This window comes from Phyllopteryx taeniolatus, chromosome 8, assembly GCF_024500385.1.
Source record: "Phyllopteryx taeniolatus isolate TA_2022b chromosome 8, UOR_Ptae_1.2, whole genome shotgun sequence".
Lineage (NCBI taxonomy): Eukaryota > Metazoa > Chordata > Actinopteri > Syngnathiformes > Syngnathidae > Phyllopteryx > Phyllopteryx taeniolatus.
In genome coordinates this window covers 12,003,043-12,024,268 of record NC_084509.1, presented here as the reverse complement: position 1 = coordinate 12,024,268, position 21,226 = coordinate 12,003,043, and the positions used below count along the sequence as shown (strand labels likewise).

The window sequence follows — 21,226 nt, the reverse complement described above, 5'->3', positions numbered from 1 at the left end:
AAACCAGACACCTGGGTACTGGCCTGAAGCACAGGACAGTTACATGTCTATATATATAACATGGAGCAAGATGACTTCCCATCTGATTTTGGGCAAGAGGCGGCGTACACCCTGGACTGGTCGCCAGCCAATCGCAGGGCACATATAAACAAACAACCATTCACTCTCACATTCGCACCTATGAGCAATTTAGTCTTGAATTATCCTAAGAAGCATGTTTTGGGGATGTGTGGGGAAGCCGGAACACCCAAAGAAAACCCACACAAGCATCCAAACTCCACACACAAAGGCTGGAGCCAGGATCCTTGTCCGACTGTGAAGTAGACGTGCTAACCACTCCCCACTGTGCTGACCAAATTGAGAACTGTGAACCCAATTCTGAACATATACTGTTGCTTAAAGTAATTCAATGTAAGCATTCTTTTGTAAAGGCAAAGATTTATTATTCAGTTGATGTATTGGAATCTTGTTAGACCTAATAAGGGTGTATATACTGAACATTGTGCAATCCATAACTGTTTTTGGTCAATTGTCATTTTCAGAGGCATAAAAAAGTGTTTTTTTGGTTTGTTTTTTTCTAAGAATAATCCTAGAAAAAAAATAATTGCCATGGTGTTTGCATCCATGCATGCTGTCAAAGCAGGATTTTTGCGGTTCTCTGGGTTGGAACAACAGGTGGGCAGAGCGCCGTGAAGAGAAGCCCAACAAAACCAATACTAAAAAGGGGAGACAATTACATGCAAATGTGTGACCAAACACAGTTCAAAGTCAGCTGGTGTGCTCTAAGTGTTGCCGGAAATAGCACTTAATCGGCAGCTTACCTGCGGTTGCATGGCGAGCGCGACGAGGAAGATCACAGCCCGTGGCAGGTGGAGGCTCCCCGGGTGTGAGACGGCGGGCTTCCCGGTGAAGCTTCTTGTCTCGGCCCGACTTGTGCCCTCCATTCCGGCGTCGGAGGCGGCGGTGGGGCCCCCCACTCCACTCCTCCTCCTATTCCGAACCGAACCTTTGACACCCTCCTCAGGTTCCGACTTACTTCATCCCTGCTTTGATTTCCAGCCCCCGCGCGAACACCTGCGCCACCCCTAAAAGGTGTGCGTCCGTAAACGCACCACCGGAGCGTGGCTGTATGTTTCTCCTTCCTCTTTTCAGCAGCTTTTAAGGTCCAATCTGGCGGCTCACTTGACTTGAACTCTCATCCCAATTAGGTCACTCTCCCTCTTTCTTCAAGGCTGACCAATCAAGCCCCGAACTAATCAAGCATCTTCCATTTCTAGCCCATTATTTTTTGGGGGGGCCGTGTGGCCCAAGTTTATTTTTCTTTGTGCGCACCTCATGTAAAAAGCGGCCGGCTGGTCATTTGTCAAGCGCATACGGAGCCTGGCGGCGAGTCAATGTGGAAAACAATGAGAGAGAGAGAACATGGGGAGAGAGAGAGAGAGAACATGGAGGGTGTGTCCTGAAGCAGTGACTATCTGTCTTTCAGCGCCTGCCCGAAAGATTCCCAGCGCTGACAAAAGCTCCACTTTCTCCCTCTTGCGCCCCAACTTTGCTTCATTATGCGTCACTTTGGCGCCCCCGTCCAGATTATCCATGCGTAAAGTCTTTCCGCAATCCACCGCGGCCCCTGTTTGTTGTCCTTTAGCATCAAAAGCTCCACCGTGTGCCAATTAGCAGCAGGGGCGGGAGGGGGGGGCTCGAAACCAGTGGCCCCATGTGGTCTGTCCCCCACCCCCACCCCAATTCATTTCGTTAGGATGGTATACCCTATCAATCAATTCATCTTTCTTTGACACTTTATGCTGTAGCACAGTACGGAATGGTATTGCATTCAGTTGGATTAAAAAAAAAACAAAAAAAACATTTTTTTGAGGGCTTTGTTTTTTTAAATATTTTTTTCTGACTACTCATTTTTCTCAGTTTTTTCTGTCTAATTCCCCCCCCCCCTGTTTTATGACTGTTTTTCCCCTATTTTTTAAGTATTTTTCTTTCCTGTTTTATGTGTAATCCCCCCCCCCCCCCCGCCCCCCCTGTTTTTCTGACTATTTTTTTCTGTTTTTCTGACTAACTCACGCGAGAACCTCCGAACTGCAAGTTACTCTTTGCGGACTCCGTAGTAAGCAACATGACCGGCTTATTTAGTTTGATCAAGTATTTTGGAATGGGTTTAAGACACTGGGATACTCCTGTCTTTGAGTCACATAGATGGTATTGTTATTAGTCATTAGGGGGGAAAAATGGTCAGAAAAACAGGGAAAAATAATTAGTCAGAAAAACAGAAAAAAAGATTCAAAAAAACAAAGCCCTCAAAAGAATTACTCAGAAAAACAGGATATATATATATTTTTTTAATCCAAGTGAATGCAATACGCTTCCGTAGCACAGTAACTCAAATAAACTCATAGGAATTATAATAGGTATCGCTGCACAATCTCTACCAAAAAAAATTAAAATACATGAGATAATTAATAATCATGCTTCTCCAATAAGGTGTAATAGAAATTCCATCCATCCATTTTCCCAACTGGTTTTCCCCATTAGGGCCCAGCTTATTGAGCCTATCCCAGTTGCATTCAGCGAGAGCCGAGGCAAGGTAAACCCAGGACTGGTCACCAGCCAGTTGCAGTGGAATTGTAGTTATTATTGCAATGATTCTCAAAGTGTGGTATGAGTACAACTCGTGGTACGCAGGATACCTCTAGTGGAAGCCAAAAGAATCACTGAACTAAATGTTGAAACTGCATTTTACAGTGACTTCAACTTCCAACAGTATATTTAAGCAGTGCCATCTTTCAACAAAATGATTTCTGATGTGTCTTCCCTTTCCGATCTCTTCTTAATTAGGAAAATATCGCAATGTTGTTTATAGAGTCTGGAGTGTTTTAGATTTAAGGATTCAAGATGTCATTTTTAAAGCAAATGAAGGCAGTATGTTCAAAAAATTTAATAAGACTATTTAAGGATGCAGAGACACCCTCTACATTGTTTTTTGACTTTGTTCTTGACCGAAATGAAACAAAATCAAACAGTCAGTGTAGAAACAACAAAGCATGTTTTCATTGGTGATTTAGATCAGTGTTTCCCAACCTTTAATGAGCCAAGTAACACATTTTACAGTAGAAAGGTCTCATGGCACACCACCAAACCAAAATGTCACAAAAAGCATATATATTGAAATAATGTTGTCGCAATTGACTCACAAATTTACCTAGTGTGAAATTTGGGCCGTGCAGTTGAGCACAAAGCTTTACAGGTTAATTATATCTTCTGCCATCTAGTGGACAGGCATGTAATTGTCCTGCCTGTCACTATACGTTGCTGGCATAGAGATTTTTTTTTTAAAAAAAGCTATATTTGTAATTAATAAATAATAATTTTCAGACAAATTGCTGTTGGTGACACTGGATAATTTCCCACGGCACCTGCAATGATCTCTCACAGCACACTGTTTGAGAATCACTACATGGATTACTACATGTACTTAGATACTGCCACTATCTGATCTGTTTATGTATTGAAAGTGTACTTTGAATGACTCAATGTATCTTTCTCTCTATTATCAGTGATTATCCAGTTTCCCTTAACTGGTCAAAAACTATTTTTTTTAAATATATAAATAAAGATATAATAATGTATCTTTATCTTTATATACCAGTGACATACAGTGACTAGCAGAACATTTAAGAAGGTATTGTACAAAATTAACCGGTGTATGTACTTTTTATGACATTTTTGTTTGGTGGTGTGCCTTGAGATTTTTTTAGAATAAAATATGAACTCAATAAAGGTTGGGAAACACTGCTCTATATCTATTTATTTCGATATTTATTTTCGGGGTATTGGAGTCATGCACATGGCATATTTTCAAAACGTGTTCACACAATGTACCTTCTTTATCGTCGATGGTGGTCTTGTTGCTCAAGAACCCCCCTGACAACCGCTAGCGTTTCCTCAAGCCCCGGCACTCGCCGCTGACCCCACCAACCCCCAGCAGCGGAACAGAGAGGACCCTTGAGGAAGTGGGGGCCTCGATTTGCATGGCGGGGCTGTGACCTCGGTGCCCGAGATGAATGCTAAACCAAGGCAAGCGGTAAACGACATGACAGGGCCAAGTTCGTGATCCATCGTTGTCTGCAGGTTACCTGAGGGAGTTAACAATATCCATCCATCCACTTTCTGTACGGCTTATCCTCACGCGGGTCGCGGGCGTGCTGGAGCCTATCCCAGCAATCTTTGGGCGAGAGGCGGGGGTACACCCTGAACTGGTCGCCAGCCAATCGCAGGAGTTAATAATAGTTTTTTTTAAAAAAAAGCTCATCTTACTGGTTCGGAATAAAAGTAAAATGATTCATCTTGCTCAAGATAAACATTCCCTATTTGGTTTACAAATGACTACAGGTCTTTAAATGTCTACACATTCATCAAAACGGTCTCCTGTGACAACCCCCAGGGCTTACTTCTTCATCCTCCTTCTTTTTTTATTATATACCACATGCACCACACAATCAATTAATTCCATTCATCCATCCATCCATTTTCAACACCGCTTATCCTGGTTAGGGTCGCGGGGTGCTGGAGCCAATCCCAGCAGACTTCGGGCGAAAGGCGGACTAGAGCCTGAACTGGTCACCAGTCAGTCGCAGGGCACATATAGACACGGACAACCATTCGCACTCACATTCACACCGTCACTGAGTGGGAACTGATTCCACGCTGCCCGCACCAAAGTCAGGCGAGTGCACCACTACACCATCAGTGACTCAATTAATTCCTTTTTTTTTTTTCAAGGGATGGGATGATAACCTTGTGCGGAATTTTCTAAACTCTGGTTTCCAAGCCACTGCCATATTGAACAGAATAATGCTGCCCAAAGAAGTTGTTCCATACTGTACATGTGGCTCAACTTCCCACAGCTGACAATTTTTTTCTTCGTAAAGTGCGGTACACTCATACCGAATTCTAAAATGTGACTTACTGCTCTTATAGTGTGTGTTGTGATAGAGATGACCAACATAGCACACAACATACAACGATATCTCTATTGACACTCAAGTCTCCTCCCTCAAACCAGATGTCAGCCATAGTGCCAAAACTGACCTGTGAGAGGCAGCATGGTGCCACAGGGCATTCAGACCATCTCGAAATACAAATAAGAAAGAGTAGTACAAACATACACTAAGATTATCTGGTAACTACATTGAGGTTACAAACACTTCTCCTTTTTTGTTGTGGTGAATGACTTGGGAGACGTGTAATACAAACACTCAACACACAACCAGTTGTGCTTCTATTTGTGTCTAACAACAGCATGAGCTTCAGATCGCTTCTTAATTAGCTGTAACATGTTACGGTTCACTGTACAGTATATTAAAAACACATTCACTGCCATTGACGGCTTTAGAAGTCAAATATCCATGTTAACTGGGAAGACTGGCAGTTATGACACAATTGCTGTATTGTTTTACATATTGGTCTGGTGATACTATAGTTTCAAGAGTTACTCAGTAATTCCTAACATCTGGTTGAGTTAACAAACACATTCTTTCGTGCGAACATTACATCTGTCAAGAAACTTTGCCATTTGCAGCCAAGATCTTGAAAATATAACTGCCCTTACAAACAACTGGATCGGAAAGAAGTCAGACCGACAGCGATACAGTCTACGAAAAGAAAAAGAAAGAGTGAATGAAATCATCAGGAAGATCGCTGGCAGCGCTCTCTTTCTTTTTATTTGACTGCAGAGTGACGTCAACACCCTCCCACATGCGAGCTGACAGATGAGTTGCCTTTTCAGCCCCTGTTACTGTAAGAACACTGTGCTGATGAGTAGGGAGGCGTGATGGCATGTTGCCAGGAGCATGCAACACACACAGACGGTGCTCTGGTGGCTAAGGTCAGCGCTTTCTCAAGGCAAAATAAAGGAGTGTGTAAAGGCTTGGGAAAGTGGCAGAAGAATGCGGATCTGTGCAAACATAGTCGCGGCGACCTAAAGACAATACCTTAGGGCACAGTTTAAGTTCACAACAAAGGGGGCCTCCCCGAGTGTGTATGTACAGTGGGCAGACAAGTGAGTCCAAATTATGGCCAACTCACACTCAATCCATTCAGTGTTTGCAGCAGATAATTACACTGCACAATAAGCAAAGGCCTCAGAGGATACGATGGGTAAACAGGAACTGGGCATTTACTAATTGGCACACTATTGTGAACACAAGTGGCTGTTAAACTTCATTGAGTTTCATTCATTCCAAATAACTGGAATACAAAGTCTGAGAGTATGGTCCTCTGATCAACCCGTTTTCTTAATGAATTGGAGCTGAAATGTTTTTAATGAGAAAACAGTTCATCAACAGTGGTTGGAGTAGTTTCATAGTCAAGATTTTGTGCAGATTGTGTGTGGTGACATCGCCATTCCTTCCAAAAATGTGACTCAACTGTACTTTGCATTTTAATCGCATTCCTAAGCATTTTGTGTGTTTGAACAAAGTCAAAAAAAAAAAAAAAAAAGCGTGGCGCATTCATTTGATGAAATTCACTGAAAATACACCAACTGGAAAGGATATGGCACATAAAATCCAAAGAAGAAGGCAAAAAGGAAAACGCCATGTCACAAGTGACAATGTGTAGCTCAGGTTATAAAATCTATAGTCACATGATTTTTTTTTTTTTTTTTAAATAAAGCTCCATTTTATTTCATTTCAGTTGCTTAGACAAGTTGTGACTCAAATATAAATTTTTCAAATGGTGTCACATTTTTGGGAACACCCTCTATCATATCTGTATGGGCAAAATAACAGCAATAGCTGAATTAAAGAAATGTGCATTTAAGGGTGATTAGGTTTAACGGTACCCATTCATATTTATAGATGGTTTAATAATTGGCTACCGATTAGTTTTTACAAATCCTTAACAGTGATAGTTATTTTGTAAGAACAGAAACAAGCAAACTGTGTATCCACCATTAACTGTACAGTCTACTTTTTTGAAAATTGATGAAGTTTTGATAGTATTACATCGTCACCCTTTTGCCATTGTAAAAAGCGCCAGATCAGACAACTAGTTTGATTTGATTAAAAATTGTGGATAAACAGTAGCGTATAGTGAGATCGCCGTCCATTTAGTTCAGTGATTCTCAAAGTGTGGTACTGGAACTACGTGGGGGTATGCGGGGGGAAAAAATGAAACTGCCTGTACAATTTAGTTGTATTGTAGTTTTTTGTACAACACATTTGCAATAAACTTTGAATAACTTGGTTTTTAAACTTTTATTTCAGTACAATTTTTTTAAACTTGTATCCAGCAATACAATATAATTAAATCATTGAGTAGTATTCTTCATATATGAACTGTGCATGTTATAGTAGCTAACAATACAGAATTCAATTTACAACTCTTATTTTTTTATGAACACCTAGTCCTACTACAGTAATTTACATTGTTCGAGAGCCAAGTACTTTTTAGATGATACTTAGTGTAAAACGCTTTGCAAACGACCAATTTAGTTTGTAGCATAACTAATAACCAGTTCATAAATCCTTCATAAGGGTACTCTTATTGTAAATTGGGATCTAAGCGTCCCGTTTCATGAAGTTGTGCAATGTGATGACATCCAAATTGCTTATTCCATTCTTTTTTTTGTGGTTTTAAATCCATTGATACTTTACCACCATATATAAATGAAGCATGATTCTTCGAAAATGATTAATGTAATTTTTTGCAGTGTAATAACATTATTATTACTTACTGCCTTCCTTCAGCGTGGGAGGTTGAAGCCCACTGTCACGCTGAACTCAATAACCATGACAATGGCTCCATCTGCTGGGCTAAAAAAAACACTCAACGATAAGTCATGAGGCAGAACATTTTCTCTGAGAAAGTTCGTTTTTATTGCAAAAAAATAAGAAGCTCCAGGTGTGATGTCTGACCAGACGCTGGGTGCAATGCTTTCACACAAACCAAACAAAACAAACACTTAAGAGTAAGGAATGGGAAAACGGCATATTAAAAAAATTCTCAGTTTGTGTCCCAGCGATAAACAGACCTGTGCGAGGGAGCGATAAAAAGACGTGCTATTTCTTGGCAAAGGAGATCTTCATGGCGTTGCTCTGCGTGATCTTGAACCCTTGCAGTGCGTCTCGTGCGGCGCCGGCCTGCACGTCGTTGTCAAACTCCACGAAGGCGATGTCATGCCGGCCGGGCACCAGGCGCACTTCCTTGAATCCCGGGAATCTGAGGACAAAACGACAGACACTTGGTGTTGAACATCTGGATAAATACAAAAGTGGGCAGCAAAATAGATGTTTTGACTGACTGGTTGAAGAGCATGGACAGCATGAGCTCGTTGGTCTCCTCGGGCAAGTTGGTGAGGAAGAGGATGTGATTGGGAGGATTTTCCTGGAAGTATAAAAGTAGTTATAAACACTGTGTACAACTCAATGGTGACAACTTGCCCACATTATCACATCTGTCTTTTTAAAATTGATGCATTTGGCCATAATCTCCTTCTTAGGAATCTATAAATATACATTTATCGTAAGTATATGGAAGAAGTGTCCATGAAAAACTTTTGTGCTACTGGATTCATTTGAAAATTACTTGCAGGAAAAAATAAAATACATTTTAATCATTCATATGCTTTGATTTACATTTGTCCAAATGTCTGTAAATATGATCAAATGTATTTAAAATGTGAATATATTTATGATGATGAAGATAAAATGAATAGAAACAAAGACATGACGTGTGAACTGAAGTTGTGTGTGCAGTTTTTATATTTTATACTCTTAAATGTATGTTATGTTAAAAAGATGACATGTATGCATTTTAATTAGTGCTACGAACGAATCAGTGGGGATCAGGATTGAATAGCGAATCAAAATGTATCCCGAATCATTTTCACATTCAAATGAAAACCAATCAAAGTACGTATTTAATCTGGCAAGAGCTGCAATGAGTTTGTTGACTTTCGCCGCCATTTTGACTTCGCTTCTGCGCATGTACACATTGTAGTGTCACCGATATCGCCATAAAGTTTATTGGGGGGGGGGGGGAAAGAAGATTAGAAGATTTATGGCACAGATGAGCACAAAACTGACCCAGGATTCTACCTGTGGCCAAGGTAAGGGAAATAATCAAATGGGATTTTTCATTTGTTGGCCTATTTCTTTGTAATAGTACAAAGAGTAATAGTACAAAGAGTAACAACTCCTTTGTGATTGGCTAGTCATTCGTCAACGTCAATACGAATAGTGATTGGGTTTTTTTAAGGGGAGAGTCCGAGCACTAATTTTAATGCTACTGTTAATGGACTTAATGGGTTGTGACTTATTTTCTTTTTCAAAGAACAAATAGCCAAATGGCATTTCCTTGTTTGATGGTTTTAGGGTGATCAACAATAAAAAAGGTCTGAGGTTAATGTCAGACCAACAGTCGGAACAGTTGAAATTATGTAGTTTGGTTGAACACTTTGGTGCTTGAATATACTGTACAATGTTTAATTCTCTTTGTTTTAGGTGTCAGATTCATACTGCAAACTTCAACTGGGAGTTGTAGCTCATTTTGGATAAGACTTGTCTTCCCCAGCTGCTTCAGGTGTTATCCTTCGCGCTTGCCGTACTGTTGTTATATGGGGGACTCCAGAGGCTGAATAAAGTACACTACAGTGTACCGCAGCGCTCTCGTTCGGCTTTCGTTCTTTCCACATAAAAATAGTGAATATATTTTACATGAGCGACTACTGAACAGCTTGAAGCAAGGATGCTTAGCCTATTTTTTGCCAAGCTGCGCAGAATTACCAGTATTAAAAATATTTGGTATAGGTTAATTTTTGTCAGCAAGGTATTGGGGTACTTTGTAATAGCATTATATGGTGAAACCCTTTTTAAGATATTTAAAAAACAAAAAAAACAAATGAGTGCATCCTGCTTTAAGCATTTTAAACAATGCAACAAAACGTACAACATAATGTGATGAGAGATTTACATTTACAGCACAAAATCTGTCCAACAAGAGCAGTTTTTAATATTCTTATCACATTTAATGAAATGTGACATACACTTTTGTAACCTTAGACCAACCAAATGCTTTTTAAAAGACGACAATACCTGCTGGGGCATCTGTCCGGGCATCATCTGACCATGACCCATGCCACCAGGGGGCATCTGACCAGGCGCCATTCCAGGGGGTGGCATCATGCCCGGTGGGGGCATATAGGGAGGCTGTCCTGGCATGTGCATCATGCGGCCCCCCTGGTTCATCTGAGGCATTCCCTGTGGAGAAAGTCAAAAAGCAGTTGTGACTGCTCAGCTGTGTATTTCAGTAGACTATAATAAATATGAAATGCATAATAAACGCAATTGTGTGCTCCTACGGGCATGGCTCCAGGCACGCCTCCACCCATGGCGGCCGCCGACGCCTTCTTGTTACCGCTCGACTCTGGCTTTACGGGCTTCTTCTTCTCCTTCTTACGATCGCGCTCTACATAAGTGCCTTTCATTTTGGCAATGATGTCCGAATCTTGATTGGCATACTGGATGCGCTGTGGGAAGAGTTGATCCAGAACATGTCCGTAAAGGCTTTTAAAAGGGGAATAGGAGATGAATACAAAAAAAATTACATGGACATACCATGGGTTTGTCATAGAATGGGAATCCCTGCATGGATCTGAGCGCATTGGAGGCACTGTTCACCTCTTTGAAGATGACAAAGGCCTGACCCTTCATTTTCAAAGTACGTGCCACCAAGATGTCCAGAATCTGGCCAAACTGTGAGAAGATGGCATACAGAGACTTCTTCAACTCTGGGGGGGGGGGGGGGGGGGGGGGGGGGGGGGGGGGGTGGAAAGAGATACAGTATAATTTACATTGCACATCTTTGTAGATGAAGTCTACTCCAATTCAGTAACTAGTGTGAAATAATAGTTTCCTTTTTAACATCTTAAATACATCCATCCAGTGGATGGACAGTTTGTGAGAAATTGATACTTTGGGATTAACTAATTAGGGGAGCAAGTAGGTAGGTAACGCGCCTGCCTCACAGTTCTAAGGTTCTTAGTTTGCATCTTATGTCCATCCCTCCAGTGTGAAGTTTGCATGTTCTCCCCAAACTTATGTGCTTCTTTACACATACCCAAAACATAGATATGTTAAACGTTAAATTTTCAATAGGTGTGAAGGTGAATGGTTGTTTGGTTGTTTGTCTATATGTCCTGCATTTGACTCGGGACCAGTCCAGGTTGTGCCCGGCCTCTTGCCTGCTGGGAAAGACTCCATCTGATCCATAACCCTAATAAGGACACGCGCAACAGAAAATGGAGAGATGGACCTAATCTTAAGACAACAGCTAACCAGTTTTCACCATTTGTTGTAGATACGCGTCAGAAAAATGAGTTCATTGTGTATTACAGTTCCTCCATTTTAATTGCATAGAACAGCTAACGCTGTATAAACTAGTACGTATGCTCAAAAAAATAAAAGTAAAAGTAACGAATTAAGAACATTGTGGACTGCTGCACGCCTGGTGTTAAAAGTGCACGGCGGTACTCACCATCTTTCTTAATTTTCTCGTTCAAATTGTTGATGTAGATCGTGTGATTGAGCCGAACCTCCGTCGTGGCCATCTAAAAAGTTGAAAAGGACACATTGGAAGTGGTATTATTGAAGAAACCAACAACTAAATTGGATGAAGAGTTAGCATTAGCAACAGCCATTTGAACGGCGTGGGGTTGTTCGTCAATAAGCTAATTCTTCTAACACATTATTAAGCAAAAGAGCTTCACACACACCTTCACTTGAGACAATTTAAAAAAAAAACTAAACGTCCGCACTTAAACCTGCAATGAACATAACTTTTATAGAGAAAAAAAAAATCAAGATTCATTAAAGCGAAGCAGCACCTACCTTGGATGTTGAATGAAAAGCGGAGAAGCCCGTGCTCAAATCTCGCGATAAAATAAAAAAAAAACTCACAGTTCTTCTTCGTCCTTTATTTCAGTGCAATACCGCCACCTTTGGGCGTACTTTCCGGGTCGTATACTACAGTACAAAGCAAGTAGTTGTATCTGATATTTTAATACAAAACAATAACGTATTACAACACAATGTTTAAAAATGAGCTCTTAGCAAGACTACTGTTCCGTAAATATTTTAAAAAATTAAATTACAGGGCTTTCCTATAGGGGTCGACCAAGTGTAGGTTTGGCGAAACAACCCCCCTTAACACACAAAGAAGAAAGTTAGCCGTTGCCAAATATGGTTATAAACACCGGTTTCGCGCGCTAGCTAAGCGAGTCCAAAAGTGAGTATACTACCAATCAATGTGAGACAAAACATGCTAATTATCCTAGTATATTATTGTCATTAATTGAAGATTACCACACCTGCATTTCAACTCAGTTACCATGTAGTAACGAACTTCTTAACTGTAGTACTCGATGCAGTAGTAAAAGGGGTGTGCGATTGTTTTGTGTAGTACTATCAAACCGAGCGTCACTGTGCTCTGACAGGACATTGGGAAAATGTCCGGGTGCCCCGTGCCCTCTCTTCAACCACCTCCTCTTCCACCTCCACCACCAGCACCTCTACACCCAGCAGACAAAAAGAAGAAGTTGTATCAGACGATAGGAGGCAGTCGCAGCCCAGTGGAAGGAGACAACACGGAGCCCCTCCTGCTCATTCGGCAGAGGGAGAGCAGGTGACAGATGAATAATGAGCACCATCCAGTTGAATGTATCGCATGAGATTAAGATCACTTGCATGCATGCATCCATCTGATTGTAAATTATCACGAGCAGGCACAACAACATGTCATTTGTCATATTGCAAACAATGAATTACGTAATTTTAAAATGATGTCATTCACGTATTTTTAATGCATAATTATTATTAAAACAGTGTAATAATTCGTGTGAATATAAATTAGATTCACTCAATTGAAATTAGAAGAAAGTGGTTGTCAGGCAAATTTTATAATTCATTTTAATTTAGACTAGCATTCACAATGCAGCCGTATGGAAGGCACAAGCCAGTGCAAACTGCAGGTCGGTCCCAAGTCCAGATAAATGCAGGGAGTTGTGGCAGGAAGGGCATCCGGCTTAAAACTTTGCCAAACAAATATGAGCGTTCATCCAAACAATTCCATACCGGATCGGTCGTGGCCCGGCTTAACAACATTCTACAGGGCGCCGGTGAAAATTCAGCTCCTGTGGATGAAGACGAAGGAGAGGTGGAAAGTGGGTTCTTAGCAGAGCGAGAAAAGGAAATCACAGAGCCTAGAACTGAATGTGGGGACTTTGAATGTTGGGACTATGACAGGAAAAGCTCAGGAGTTGGTTGACATGATGATTAGGAGAAAGGTTAATATATTGTGTGTCCAGCAGACCAGGTGGAAAGGCAGTAAGGGAAGAAGTTTAGGAGCAGGGTTCAAATTATCTTATCATGGTGTAGATGGGAAGAGAAATTGAGTAGGGGCTATCTTTCCATCCATCCATTTTCTACACCGCTTATCCTCACTAGTGTCGCGGGTATGCTGGAGCCTATCCCAGCTAACTGTGGGCGAGAGGCGGGGGTACACCCTGAACTGGTCGCCAGGCAATCGCAGGGCACATATAAACAAAGAACCATTCACAGACAAATTCACACCTACGGGCAATTTAGAGTCTTCAATCAACCTACCATGCATGTTTGGGGGATGTTGGAGGAAACCAGAATACCTGGAGAAAACCCACACAGGCACAAGGAGAACATGCAAACGCCACAAAGGCGTGACCAGATTTGAACTTGGCTCATCAGAACTGTGAGGTAGATGTGCTAACCAGTCATCCACCATGCCGTTATTGAGGATATTGTGTATAATGTAATTAGTGGCTATACCCCACAGGTAGGATGTGACCTAGAGGTGAAAGAGAAATTCTGGAAGTAGCAAGACAAAGTCTTTCTGAGCATCCCAGACAGAGAGAGAGTGTCGTGATTGGTGCAGATTGTAATGGATGTGTTGGTGAAGGAAAAAGGGGTGATGAAGAAGTGATGAGTAAGTTTGGCATCCAGGAAAGGAACTTGGAGGGACAGATGCTGGTAGACTTTGCGAAAAGGATGGAGATGGCTATAGTGAACACGTTCTTTCAGAAGAAGCAGGAACATAGGGTGACCTACAAGAGCAGAGGTAGAAACATGCAGGTGAATTACATCTTGAGCAGATGATGATTAAATCTGAAGGAGGTTACTGACTGTAAGGTAGTGGTAGGGGAGAGTGTGACTAGACAGCATAGGAGGGTGGTGTGTAAGATGACTCTGGTGGTGGGGAAGAAGACTAAGAAGACAAAGGCAGAGGAGAGAACCGTGTGGTGGAAGCTGAGAAAGGAACAGTGTTGTGCGGGTTTTCGAGAAGAGGTGAGACAGGCTCTCGGTGGACAGGAGGCGCTTCCAAAAGACTGGACCACTACAGCCAAGTTGATCAGAAAGACAGGCAGGAGAGTACTTGGTGTATCTTTTGGTAGGAAAAGGGGGAATGAGACTTGGTGGTGGAACCTCAAAGTACAGGAAATCATACAAGGAAAGAGGTTAGCTAAGAAGAAGGTTAACACTGAGAGGACTGAGGAGAGGAGAAAGGAATACATGGAGATGTGATGTAGGGTGGAGGTAGAGGTGACAAAGGCCAAACAAGAGGCATATGATGACATGTATGCCAGGTTGGACACGAAAGAAGGAGAGAAAGCTCTATACAGGTTGGCCAGACAGAGGGATAGAGATGTGCAGCAGGTTCGGTTGATTAAGGATAGCGATGGAAATGTGTTGACTGGTGCCAATAGTGTGCTGGATAGATGGGAAGAATATACTGATGACATACCTGTGGAGGTATGGAAGCATCTAGGAGAGGTGGCTGTGGAGTTTTTAACCAGCTCGTTCAACAGAATTCTCGCAGGAGAGAAAATGCCTGAGGAATGGAGGAAAAGTGTGCGGGTTCCCATTTTTAAGAACAAGGGTGATGTGCAGCGCTGTGGGATCTATAGCAGAATAAAGTTGATGAGCTACACAATGAAGTTATGAGAAAGAGTAGTGGAGGCTAGACTCAGGACAGAAGTGAGTTTTTGCTAGCAACAGTATGGTTTCATGCCTAGAAAGAGTACCACAGATGCATTATTTGCCTTGAGGGTGTTGATGAGGAAGTACAGAGAAGGTCAGAAGGAGCTACATTGTGTCTTTGTAGATCTAGAGAAAGCCTATGACATTGTACCCAGAGAGGAACTGTGGTAGTGCATGCGGAAGTGGATTGGCAGAGAAGTATGTTAGAATAATACAGGACATGTACGAGGGCAGCAGAACAGTGGTGAGGTGTGCTGTAGGTGTGGCAGACGAATTGAAGGTGGTGGTGGGACTGCATCAAGGATCAGCCCTGAGCCCCTTCCTGTTTGCAGTGGTGATGGATAGGCTGACAGATGAGGTTAGAATGGAATCCACATGGACCATGATGTTCGGAAATGACATTGTGAGCTGCAGTGAAAGCAGGGAGCAGGTGGAGGAACAGTTAGAAAGATGGAGGCATGCACTGGAAAGGACAGGAATGAAGATTAGCCGAAGTAAAACAGAATATATGTGCATGAATGAGAGGGGTGGTGGGGGAAGAGTGAGGCTACAGGGAGAAGAGATAGCAAGGGTGGAGGACTTTAGATACTTGGGGTCAACCGTCCAGAGTGAGTGTGGTCAGGAAGTGAAGAAACTGGTCCAAGCAGGTTGGAACGGGTGGAGGAAGGTGTCAGGTGTGTTATGTGACAGAAGAGTCTCTGCTAGGATGAAGGGCAAAGTTTATAAAACAGTGGTGAGGCCAGCCATGATGTACGGATTAGAGACAGTGGCACTTAAGAGACAACAGGAAGCAGAGCTGGAGGTGGCGGAAATGAAGATGTTGCGGTTCTCTCTCGGCGTGACCAGGTTGGATAAAATTAGAAATGAGCGCATCAGAGGGACAGCCGAGGTTAGACATTTTGGAGACAAAGTTAGAGAGAGAAGACTTCGATGGTATGGCGAGAGAGGAAAGGAGAGAGAGTGAGTATATTGGTAGAAGGATGATGAGGATGGAGCTGCCAGGCAAGAGAGCTTCGGGATAAACCGAAAGGAAAAGAAGATGATACTCGCATATACAAATTGGTTTATAACAACATTAATAATAGGCGGGACGGTGGACAACTGGTTACCACATCCACTTCACAGTACTGAGGACCCGCTTTCAAATCCTGCCTTTTGCCTGTGTGGAGTTTGCATGTTCTCTCCATGCCTGCGTGGGTTTTCTTCAGGTACTCTGGTTTCCTTGCACATCCCAAAAACATGCATGGTAGGTTAATTGAGAACTCTAAATTGCCCATATATGTGAATGTGAGTGTGAATGGTTGTTTGTTTATATGTGCCCTGCGATTGGCTGGCGACCAGTTCAGGGTGTACCATGCCTCTCGCCCAGAGTCAGCTGGGATAGGCTCCAGCACGCCCGCGACCCTACTGAGGATAAGCAGTACGGAAAATGGATGGATATTATTATTATTATTGTTACTCAAGCACAAATGTCATGTGCTCTTTATGATTTTTAAGTCCCATCTAAGTTTCTTTATTATTGTGTAAGAAATATACAAGAATAAAGAAACAGTATTTCAAAACACCCAATTTTATTATTATTATTATTATTATGAATGAGTTTTTGTTATTACATTCTAACTTTTTTATTGTTGTGGGTTTCCTCTGCATTCATTTAAATTCAATGTATTTATTTATTTTTGCTTGAGTATTTTAGTGTAACTCTTTCCCTGTGCATAAAAGTAGCAATTGAATAGTAAAGTGTAATTTGCATGTCGTGTGCTTCAGTTTCAGCCGAGCTCTCCACTGGACTCTGGTAAACACGTACGTGCCTTCTCTCATCCAAGACGGCCCACAGTAAGTGTGCAACGCTCGTCAAGTCCCGTCATGCTCTGCCTTTGATTGATAGCATACTTATCTAACACTGGAAACTCTCAAAATACTTTCATGTGGACGTCATTATTCGGCATACTGTATTTGCCAGGGTGTGACCGTAAGCCGACTGTGTTATTCTGTTTATCTTGTAGGTGCGGCCTGGTGGCCTTGTGGATGGCTGCTCACCTGCTGCAGCCGTCCGTTGACATGGATGCCGTGGTTCAGGCTGCGCTTGGCCGAGGCTTCACAGCGCAGGGTGAAATGTTCTCAGGTAAACAAGATAAAAAGGGAGTGCGCATGAGTTTCAGGATTACCTCTCATCAAAACAACTGAAACACTCTCAAACAGACTACAGAAATGCTCTCACATGCTCACTTGAAATGCTTTCATACACACTGCTGGAACACTCTCACACACTACTTCCTGAAACAGTGACACACACGGGAAACGCTCTCACTCACTACTGAAATGCTCTCACACACACTACTGAAATGTACTCATATGCACTACTGAAACACTCACACAGCACTGAAACCCTCATACTCCCCAGCAACTTAAACGCTCTCTTACACACTGCTGAAGTGCTCTTACACGCACAAGTGGAATGCCCTCATTCACAGCTGAAATAGAAGTTTCACTAGTATGTGTGAGATGTGTCAGCTTTGCAAGTGTGTGTATACGAGCGTTTCAGTTGTGTCTATGAGTATTTCAATAGTGTGTGTGTGTGTGTGTGTGTGTGTGTGTGAGAGAGACATTGTTTCAGTAGAGTGTGAGTATTTAAATAGTGTGTGAGAGTTTCAGTTGTGTCAATGAGAGTGTTTTAGTAAGGTTTCTGAAAGATTTTGAGTGTGTGTGAATGAGTTTCAGTACTGTATAATCTTATGACAGCGTTTCAGTAGGGTGTATGAGAGCATTTAAATTTTAATCGTGTGTGTTTGAGTTTCAGGAGCTTTTGAGAGTATTTCAGTTGTGCGTGTGTGTGTGTGTCCGTGAGTGTTTCAGTAATTTGTATAAGAGCGTTTTAGTGGCGTGTACGAAAGCGTTTCAGTAGTGCGAATGCGAGCGTTTTAGTAGTGTGTATGTGTTTCAGTACTGTGTATGAGAGCAATTCAACAGTATGTTCGAGAGTGTTTCTCTAGTGATCATGAGAGCATTTCAGTAGTGTGTATGAGAGTGTTTCAGTAGGGTGTGTGAGAGCGGGTTAGAAGTGTGTTTGAGCGAGAGATAAAAATCAGTGTCAATGAGTATTTCAGCAGTGTATAAGGGAGCGTTTTTAGTAGTGTACGAAAACATTTCAGTAGTGTGTGAGCGTTTCAGGACATGAGAGTTTCAGAATTGTGTACAGACGCGTTCCAGCAGTGCGTAAGAGAGTGTTTCAGTAGTGTGTTGAGTGTTTAAATATTGCCTGTGAGAGTGTTTTAATGTGTGAGTGGAAAAAAAATCCTTAGAGTGAAAGCATTTCAAGTGAGACTGTGAGAGTCTTTCAGTAGTGTGTACAGAGCGTTTCAGTAGTTGGTGTGAGTGGGGGGAAAAATCATTAGCGTGTGAGAGCTTTTCAGTTGTGTGTGTGTGAGAGGTAATCCTAAACTCCTGTATGTCCCTGACGCCCCCTGTACTTTTCTTTGTCAGCTAGAAACATGGCGTTGTTGGCCGAGGAGGTGTGTGGATGCAAAGCGGAGCTGTTGTCAGGTGGTTTGAGTGGCAACAACGCCACCAAGCTCGTCGCACACTTATGGAGCAGACAGCCTGTTCTCATCCCGTATCCATTTAAAAAAAAAAAAATCAATCAATCAATCAATAAACATTACAGTATATGTGTAGTGTGCATACCTTAAAGGAGACATATATATCCATCCACTTTCTATATAGCTCTTGTCCTCATTAGAGTCGCGCTTGAACTGGAGCCTCTCCCAGCAGGCACTCCAGTGACCCAACTATTTGTATACAAACAATTAAAACGTTTTTCATATAATATGTTCCCTTTAAAGCGTATTTGAAACAAGCAAATGTGTACCTTGACACTTGCCATCCAGATATGATGAAGACTACAACCACGAGCCCTGCCAGCGCGGCGGCCACAGGGCACACTGGGCCGTGGCCTCAGGTAAAACATGGAGGCCAAATTATTATGTCGACCAAATTATGTATTTGATAATGTGACAAAAACATTTGTAAAAAAAAAAAAAAAAAAAGTAAAACAATTAAATTAATACATCATAGTCATCATAGTGATTATCAAATCCTTTAGTGTGTGCAGATCGCTACAGGTGTGTTTTGCAAGTCGAAGTTGGCTGTAACAAGTTTTACTCAGACCAACGAATCAGAGGATGTAAAAATGCTGATGTCTCTGAGGACGAATTTGTAATTTGATTGGTTAAAGAAACAGTCCCATTGCTAATACAGTTAGATTTGCCACCACAACTGATTCAGAAGGCTCTGGGCAGATTAGATTGACATAGCAACACAGAGGTGAAAATGTGATTGCACTAATAAAAAAATCTAACATCTTCATACATCTGTACTGGAAGCAGTTTAGCCAAGAGAAACTCTACAAAAGAAGTTAATAGCATGTTGGGTATTGTTTAGGCCGGCAGAGACCACCCACCACTTTCTTTACCTTCCCCAGGTGTTCTCCTGGGTGTTGACCAGGGGGGCTTGGACACCGAGTCCACTCAGCCCGACCTCACTCTGCCGTGGATTCACCTGAGAAGGGACTCCAGCTCTTACTCCACGTCATGTCCCGCTGCAAACATCTCCATTTTCAGAGAGGTTTACATCCTGGCCAAACAGGGCAAAAGTCTGCGCTACCAACTGTGGAGTCTGGACAGCGTTGCCCGTAGCAACGAGCAGCTGAAGGGGATGGACCCGCAGAGATGCGGCGACGGAACACAGTATGTGCTTCCCCAAGGTGGCATGGAAGCCGGTTTGGCTGGTCAGGCTGTTTTACTGCACATAAGTACAGAGTGTGATAGTGGCGCACACAAACAACATCGCATGCTTCAGTCAACGAAGAAGACATTTTTAAATTGCCAGCAGTGATGGAGTTTGGTTCACGATGCTGAAATATTGACATGGCAAAAGTACCTCTTTCTCTGATACACACTGTACTTAAGCAGAAGTACAGATATATCTTCTGGTTTTAACCTAAGTATCAAACTTCCTGTTTGGCTTCTTTTTTTGTGTGGGTGTTTTTTTTTGTAATCCAAACCCAGTGTGGACACGTTTAAACAAAGTTCACTTTCCCTCTTTTTTTTTTTCTTTCCACCACATGGTGCCTAGCAGAGTTGAGGAAGATGATGATGATTATTGGTTTAAGCATGCTGCAGATTGTTGTGCTTTTTTCTTATTTCAGAGTAGACGTTTTAATAGCGTTGGACAGAAATGTGAGCATTTACCTCTTTTTGTACACTGTCAATCATTTTATTTCTTCGGTCACCATTTTGAACGTGCTAGCAATAGCAATGCCATGCTAATTTGTACTTGTACTGTAATTTGATACTTGTTAAAAAGTACTGTACTTAAAAATGTATTTCAGTACAATAGTAATGATTTATTTTAGTTATATGCAGTACCTTTTGTAAACCTACATAGTGCTTGTACTGAAAAAAATAAATAAAATCACATTGCATGTCACATGTGACACTAGGACTGACTCAACTTTGACGCTATCAAAACAACTTGTTCGCATAGCTTTGCTAATGTTGTAAACTGACAAATGAAACATGTTAAATTAGCTAACAGTAAAGGGGAGTTTACAATCCCCCCGCCCCCCCCAAAAAAATAATTTTCTCATATTTGTTAAAACAGCCATTATGACTTTACAGAAGTACATGGTAAATATGATGCGTGAGAAAAATCGGCCATCTGTGGCCGCATCTCGTGCCTCTAATTTGATATACAAGAACTCACTGCGGTCCAGGAAAAACAAAAAATCAGAGACAGCAGTTGTGACTTATGAGGTGTCAGTCATTTGTTGCGCAGTCGTGGGTACACATTACGAATAAGGTGCTTTTCTGGGGTAACAGGTCAGTGCAATTCGAAGGTAAGGAAATGGATTCCTAGAACAGGTCTGCTTTATTCACATAGGCAGTTGAGATCAGGAGTCTTGGTAATTGGTTGATAGTGCATGGCTGAGAGCCACATGAGCACCAGCCAAACTGTGGGAGCTAGAATTCTAGCTGAGTTGTTGGGGCTCAAATACTTATTTCACTCAAGAAAGTAGACATTTTATACCGTAGACATATATATATATAAACGGATGTCTATTACTCAATAAAATGCTACACTGTTCATTT

At 41.9% G+C, this 21,226-nt stretch overlaps 3 protein-coding genes and 1 long non-coding RNA gene across 8 annotated transcripts in view; 1 reads left to right on the top strand and 3 right to left on the bottom strand.

Moving 5' to 3' along the window:
* LOC133482405 (protein jagged-2) overlaps positions 1-1,491 on the bottom strand; it is a 55,606-nt gene extending 54,115 nt beyond the window's left edge. The window contains exon 1 of one of the 2 annotated variants that reach the window (XM_061782484.1): positions 822-1,491. In XM_061782484.1, coding sequence (XP_061638468.1) covers positions 822-944 — 123 coding nt within the window. In that variant the 5' untranslated portion in view covers positions 945-1,491. The remainder of the gene's footprint in view (positions 1-821) is intronic. The other variant, XM_061782483.1, reaches the window with a different exon arrangement.
* A 6,356-nt stretch (positions 1,492-7,847) lies between these two features.
* snrpa (small nuclear ribonucleoprotein polypeptide A) lies at positions 7,848-18,539 on the bottom strand. Of its 3 annotated transcripts, none has more exons than XM_061782832.1 (7): positions 17,118-18,539; positions 11,545-11,617; positions 10,626-10,798; positions 10,370-10,537; positions 10,104-10,268; positions 8,312-8,394; positions 7,848-8,229 (listed from the first exon to the last, which is right to left on the bottom strand). In XM_061782832.1, exons 2-7 carry the CDS (start codon positions 11,615-11,617, stop codon positions 8,070-8,072), a joined length of 822 nt encoding a protein of 273 aa, XP_061638816.1. In that variant the 5' UTR covers positions 17,118-18,539; the 3' UTR covers positions 7,848-8,069. The 3 variants fall into 3 exon arrangements, with proteins under 3 accessions (XP_061638816.1, XP_061638815.1, XP_061638817.1); XM_061782831.1 differs by lacking the exon at positions 17,118-18,539 and adding an exon at positions 11,898-11,981; XM_061782833.1 differs by lacking the exon at positions 17,118-18,539 and adding an exon at positions 11,783-11,807.
* On the top strand, positions 12,035-20,564 carry actmap (actin maturation protease). 2 transcript variants are annotated; one of them, XM_061782826.1, is made up of 7 exons: positions 12,035-12,294; positions 12,503-12,690; positions 16,845-16,913; positions 17,084-17,202; positions 18,561-18,690; positions 18,965-19,035; positions 19,558-20,564. In XM_061782826.1, exons 2-7 carry the CDS (start codon positions 12,515-12,517, stop codon positions 19,968-19,970), a joined length of 978 nt encoding a protein of 325 aa, XP_061638810.1. In that variant the 5' UTR covers positions 12,035-12,294; positions 12,503-12,514; the 3' UTR covers positions 19,971-20,564. The 2 variants fall into 2 exon arrangements, with proteins under 2 accessions (XP_061638810.1, XP_061638811.1); XM_061782827.1 differs by having other exon boundaries at positions 12,035-12,690.
* On the bottom strand, positions 18,729-19,685 carry LOC133482563 (uncharacterized). The gene is made up of 3 exons (XR_009789836.1): positions 19,549-19,685; positions 18,946-19,030; positions 18,729-18,865 (listed from the first exon to the last, which is right to left on the bottom strand). It is a non-coding gene; the product is annotated as an uncharacterized LOC133482563 (long non-coding RNA).
* Positions 20,565-21,226: the final 662 nt, after the last annotated feature.